The 6,691-nt window shown below is 32.2% G+C and overlaps 1 protein-coding gene across 1 annotated transcript; it reads left to right on the top strand.

Annotated features, from left to right (window-relative positions):
- Positions 1-1,427: 1,427 nt before the first annotated feature.
- LOC141661611 (xyloglucan endotransglucosylase protein 2-like) lies at positions 1,428-4,009 on the top strand. Its single transcript, XM_074468617.1, has 4 exons — positions 1,428-1,881; positions 1,982-2,082; positions 2,519-2,712; positions 3,333-4,009. The coding sequence occupies exons 1-4, from the start codon at positions 1,686-1,688 to the stop codon at positions 3,730-3,732; spliced, it is 891 nt and encodes a 296-aa protein (XP_074324718.1). The 5' UTR covers positions 1,428-1,685; the 3' UTR covers positions 3,733-4,009.
- The last annotated feature ends 2,682 nt before the right edge of the window (positions 4,010-6,691 follow it).

Below are 6,691 nucleotides of genomic sequence, written 5' to 3'. Positions count from 1 at the left end.
GAGTCGACTGCTATTGAATGCTTGAAGAATGTTGTCAATGATGTGATTTTGGTATTCGAAAGTGAATACTTACGAAAGCCAAACTCAAATGATGTTCAACGTCTACTAGCAATTGGGGAGGCTCGTGGATTTCCTGGTATGATGGGCAGTATCGATTGTATGCATTGGCAGTGGAAAAATTGTCCTAAAGTATGGAAAGGGATGTTCTTGAGCGGTCACAAAGGCATTCCAACAATATTACTTGAAGCAGTTGCCTCATCTGACTTATGGATATGGCATGCTTTTTTTGGAGTTGCTGGTTCAAACAACGACATAAATGTTTTAGATCGGTCCCCACTATTTGATGAAGTGCTAGAAGGTCATGCTCCAGAAATAAATTATACTGTGAACGGTAACAATTATAACATGGGGTACTATTTAACAGATGGTATATATCCTGAATGGGCAACATTTGTCAAGACAATTCCACGTCCACAAGGTGATAAGAGAAAGATATTTTTCAAATATCAAGAAGGTCAACGTAAAGATGTAGAACGAGCATTTGGTGTTTTGCAATCTCGCTTTGCAATTATACGTGGTCCAGCACGATTTTGGGACAAAGGAGATCTCGCTAAAATAATGAGAGATTGCATCATTTTACATAACATGATCGTCGAGGACGAGGGAGACACATACGCCATTCCATTTGGTCCACTGCCATCTTATGATGATGTAACAAATGGATTATCGCAACCAAATTTAGGAGAGGAGCATTTTACTCCTTATGAAAGATATATTGAGAACAACATCTGAATTCGAGATAGACAGAAGCACCGTCAACTACAAACCGATTTAGTGGAACACATTTCACAATTCCACAATGCTCGCTCATTTGATACGTAATTTCTCATTTATGTAACAATTATATTTATTTAATGTTGGAATGTTTTCAATCTTGTAACGATCGTATTTTAATAATATTTTTAATTATATAATAATTTTATTGTATAAATTTTTTGTATATATTATATAAAATTATATTTTATATTCATATAAGATTATATTATCAATTTTAAGTATATATTATATTTATTATATTATAGCATAATCCATTGAACAACACATATTACACAAAATCTAAAAATATATAAAGCGGGCCAGCTTGTAAGTGGAACTAGGACCTTGGATTGGAGTGCAATGGCCATTTCATTTAAAAGCCCATTTAAAGCTTAGTTGGCATTCAAGTGGGTCCAGAAAAAAAGAGGAACTGGACATGCTCTGAGAAGTTGATGAATTGGAAAATAATAAATTCGAAGATTCCCATCTGGTGACAGCATTGACCTCGCCACCCCAGATGGCAAAACAAAGAAATACTATTATATAGAAAGGAAAAAATTTATGTAAACACAAAGCTATCATCATAAAATAAAGGCAAGAAACAAGGCACACGGCCAGAACGAATACTAAATTAGTAACTGAAAATGAAAGCCTAATAAATCTTACTCCAAACAGTCCATCCCATGTTAGGCTCTGAGTTAAAGATTATACAAAGTTTGACTTTTATAAACCCGACCCGAAAGACATGTTTATGGTGCAGTTCCTAGGGCTATAAAATGGTGTAGTATAGTAGCAACTCTTCCCATCTCATCAGAGCACCAAGCTCTCTCATTCTCCATCTCCTTCCTTTTATTGCATGCATATAGAAAATGGGCTTTTCTTGTTGCAAAGTTGGTGTGTATGTGTTGGTGCTACTAATGGCTAGTGGGATGGCAATGGGTGCAACTCCAAAGAAGGCAGTGAATGTACCATTTGGTAGAAACTATGTTCCCACTTGGGCATTTGATCATATTAAGTACTTCAATGGTGGTAGTGAGATTCAGCTTCTTCTTGACAAGTACACTGGTATTTTTACCTTCTTTTTTCCTTAATTATTTTTTCTTATTAAATGTTTATTACATCTACTTAGAGCACCCCTGCCCCCATGCACCCTGTACTTTTTCAGGAACTGGATTTCAATCCAAGGGATCTTATCTTTTTGGGCAGTTCAGCATGCATATTAAGATGGTTCCTGGAGATTCTGCTGGCACTGTTACTGCCTTTTATGTATGTTTTACATTATCTATTTCCGAATCCCATTGTATAATTTACTCTTAATTTTCTTAGATGTTTGATTTTCTTAGATGTTTGGTTAACGGTCAATTTAACGACTTGCATTGTCACATAAGGGTTACTCCGCTGAATCTCGAGTAAATCTTTGTAGCGATAGTACGCTAGAATTTATGTATTTTTTATAATGTAGATTGTACTCTTGATTACCATATATGTTTGGTTAAGGGTCAATTACAGAAATTTAGCTACTTGCATTGTCAGACAAGGGGGGTTACTCCGCTAAACCTCATATATATATGTAGGCGATAATACACTAGAATTTATGTATTTTTTTATAATGCCTGACAGGATCTAGAAGTTGGTACTTGGTAGCTGCTAATATTTTTAGTGAGCATAATAATAAAAGTTTTGTTTTGAATTTCGCTGGCAGCTATCATCACAAAACTCAGAGCATGATGAGATAGATTTCGAGTTCCTGGGAAACAGATCAGGGCAGCCATACATACTACAGACTAACGTTTTCACAGGAGGAAAGGGTGACCGTGAGCAAAGGATTTTTCTCTGGTTTGATCCGACCAAAGCTTACCATTCTTACTCTATTTTGTGGAACCTCCACCAGATTGTGTAAGTTCCTTTCTTGATTTTTTTTGAATATCTTGAAGTGTTTCATTCTGTCTATAAAATGGAGGGCATCATGCACTTTTTGCATTGTTTGTGTGGCTTTATATATAACAAGGTATCACAAGAAAGTTCAATATTTTGTTTGTTTGTATCACATGCTTATGCCACTCAGTCACTCACTGCTTCCTTCGAGTAACCTATTTGAATAGAAATCATAGAACCAAGTGACTGTATTGTTTTCTACTCAAAACATGTAATGGCCTCATGTGTGCATGTGTTTGCCTCTGTCTATGTAAATGTGTCCGCTAAATGATGGTGGTAGATTATTTAATCTTTTAGGATCTCGAATTTGTATTCAAAATGTTTGATATCAATAATCAATTGCAGTTTCCCAATTTATGTCTGCTTTGCAAGTCGACAGAAGAAGCATTGTCTAAAATTGTCAAACTGTAGAATCTTGGGTCACCATATTGCCAATCAACTAGATCTCTTCTTTTGTTTTCATCTATCAAGACTTTCTTAATGTTTATAGATCCCTATTTTATGTTGTAATGTTAGGCCAATAGATAGATAAAATGATGTTGCTTTATCTAAATACATAAAAACAAAATTTCACCTTACAGGTTCTTTGTTGATGACATTCCAATAAGAGTATTCAAGAACAGCAAAGACTTGGGAGTTAAATTCCCATTTAATCAACCAATGAAGCTATACTCAAGCTTATGGAATGCCGATGATTGGGCAACAAGAGGTGGTTTGGAGAAGACAGACTGGTCCAAGGCACCCTTCATAGCTTCATACAAGGGGTTTCACATAGACGGATGCCAGTCCTCGGTGAATGCCAAGTATTGTGCCACTAGGGGACGGAACTGGTGGGATCAAAAGGCATATCAAGATCTCGATGCTTATCAGTATCGTCGCCTTAAATGGATTCGAAAGAAATTCACAATCTATAATTATTGTACCGATCGAGTGAGGTTCCCTAAAATGTCTCCAGAATGCAAAAGAGATCGTGACGCCTAGTTTCATCAACTCAATGACCTTGCTTTGTGACTCCACTCCAACATATGTTTTTATGATTATGAAAGTTTTATGCTACCATTTTGTATCCTACTAAAATGCCGCATAGGCCATCGTCCTTCCTCTGGATTCTGGTGCTGTAAATCTACTATATAACACAGTATCTGAGTGCATCTGGTGCTCCTTAATTATACCTATAACACTGTGAGATGATAAAATTAAAAATAAATCCATAGAACTTATTAAAAAGATCAATTTCCATGCAGATCCACTCATATTTTCTCTATGTATGCTTCAATGTAGTTTTACAGAACATCATCTAAAGACCAAAACCAACTCATTGGACAAATCTCTTGTATCTTTTTCTGTGGCTCATTTCACCATGACCCGGTTCATATACCGCACGAATCAGATAGTTCAACACAATATTGAGCGAAAATTTTGTCCTAAATTCGATAAACATCATTTAAAAACCAATTTATTCACTCGAATTATTGTCAAAACTGATATTACGAGATTTAGCGATAATCATGAAATCGAGGGGTGGCCTGGTAGTTCCGCACCTGCCTATCACAACACACAGAGTGTTGGGGGGGATATGAACCCCATCTGAACCAACGCAATTAAGATTCTGCATGATACATGTTTCCGCAGCCTCATTTTGCTGCATGTTTACCTATTGATTCTGCATGTTACTTTTCTTCCCTTGTATATGAATATAAGACATGTCGTATAATTTCCCTTGTTTTATTTCTGAGACTGCACTTACAATGGTATCTATATGGGTGGATGAAGAAATTTTTCTAAATGGGACACCAGTATAATTTTGTTACAGACAACTTTTATTTTTGAATTTTTGAGAACGCTTTTGCATATTTTCAATAATTTTAATAATTGGAAAAGGTAAAATTTGATTTTAAGAGCAGCTACATATATCCACACATCGGCCCACATATACGATTAAAATGTGAATATTGTCTCCAAAATTCCAGAGATGCATTAGGATTATTACGGTTAAATCTCGATAAAATAATAATTTCGCTTAAATAATAAATTTTGTAGGTCCGGGTAATAGTATAAGATAATAAAAAGTTATGAAATACGGAAGGATCCAAGTAATATGTAAAGTAATAATATTATAATTATGTATATGTATATATAAAATTTAAATTAGTTATAAAATTCAATTTTTTGAATATATGAATCTATAATAGCTCATTTTTTTTTTCTTTCCACAAAAGCTAAAATTAACCGGTGACCTTATACAGAGTATAAATAACTCATATGTTATCATTTGCTTGTAAAAAGTTAATGTTCAAAGTATTGATTATTTAAAATACTTTTTTTGATGACACATGTTTGGGATGACCTTGATATCGCCGGGTTCAAGATTAGTCCTACGTCATCATTCATTAACGACTCAATAATTTCGTTATTCGTAATTGATTCTTTAATTGCATTATTCTAGCTTAAATAATTTAAGATATACTTAACATCCATCACATTCTTATATGCTAAATTAGAGATATTTTTATTTAATTTTTCGACACCTTTATTTATTTCACCAAAATTTTAGTTCATCATTTTCTTCTGAACGAATCATGTAATGCCAAAAACAATTTGTAATTGTGATTTTTTTGAATTAATATTTTAATTCATATCGGCAATACTAATAGCATTCACGATATTCATTTGATAAAATAATAAAATATTACTTTATCGATATAGTAATAAAATATTATTATATTTGATAAAATAATAAAATATTACTTTATCGATATAGTAATAAAATATTATTATTTCATTATAATATCTATCTTATTGTTTATCTTAATTTTTTTAATTATATACAATAAAAATAATTATACAAAATTATATATCTTTTCAATATATTTTTGTATTAATGTATTAAAAAACATAATTACTAGTATTTTAACACATGACTTGAAATTATTTTTGTTATCATCAATAAATTATAAATGTACATTTTAAATTTTAAAACAAAATTTAGTTGAATAATAATAAAAATTGAATTGAAATAATTATATTTTTAATTACAAACTCGTATGCTAACTAAAATATTAAATATCAAATTTTATTACATGATTTTAAAAATTAATTTTATGAAATATTATTTGCAGCTATACTATAATTTATTAAAATAGTGAGTTAGGTTTTCTTAATTTTTAAATAATTTTAATAACAAATATCTTTGATTTAGACATAAATTTTGGATGTTAATTATTTAATATATGGATTGATTTTATATCCAGACATGGGAAGTGCGACTAACCTAGGTAGGGGTGGGTGAACAACTTCCCACATTGTATAGCCATTTAGAGTAGGGGTGTACGCGGTTCGGATCGGATCGGTTTTGGGGTAAAAGTCGAACCAAACCGCGAAGAGCGGTTTTAGAAAATTATCATACGCAACCGCAAATGCGGTTGCGGTTAACCGCGTCAATTGCGGTTGCGAATTTGCGGTTATTGCGGATCGGTTTGCGGTTCAACCACTTATTTTAAAATAATTAATAATTTGCAAAAAAATAAATTCGGAATATTAATAAATTCAAGTTTAAGTTACGTGATAAATTTACATTCAAAAATAAAATATAAACTAATGCTCCGTATGGAGCAAGAATATTAAAAACATACAAAAATACGGAGGCGAGAGAAAAGAAAAAAGAAAAGGATAAAAAAATTATATGTTGATTACATTTTCCATTTGTTTGGTTATATATATATATCTTATATCTTATAATAATTGTGAATCTTATGAACGAAGTATTAACATTAACCCAAGTTTAGTTAAAATATGTGTATACTTATTAATTTATATGATATCAACTACATTTTTGGAAATATATTTTATTATAAATATATGTTGCGAGTTGCGGTTGCGATTTTGCGATTTTCAAAATTTTAAAACCGCATCCAAACCGCGAATGAACGGTTTTTAAAAT

The sequence above is a fragment of the Apium graveolens genome, chromosome 1 (assembly GCF_009905375.1).
Source record: "Apium graveolens cultivar Ventura chromosome 1, ASM990537v1, whole genome shotgun sequence".
Classification (NCBI taxonomy): domain Eukaryota; kingdom Viridiplantae; phylum Streptophyta; class Magnoliopsida; order Apiales; family Apiaceae; genus Apium; species Apium graveolens.
Note: the sequence above shows the minus strand (reverse complement) of the source record. Positions and strands in the feature narration are given on the sequence as shown.

What these genes read in the sequence shown, in the direction of transcription:
- LOC141661611 (XM_074468617.1), top strand. Translation starts at nt 1,686, where the DNA reads ATGGGCTTTTCTTGTTGCAAAGTTGGTGTGTATGTGTTGGTGCTACTA. An exon ending in GCACTGTTACTGCCTTTTAT is followed by an intron (nt 2,083 to 2,518) that starts GTATGTTTTACA and finishes TTTCGCTGGCAG; the next exon opens with CTATCATCACAAAACTCAGA. An exon ending in TGGAACCTCCACCAGATTGT is followed by an intron (nt 2,713 to 3,332) that starts GTAAGTTCCTTT and finishes TTCACCTTACAG; the next exon opens with GTTCTTTGTTGATGACATTC.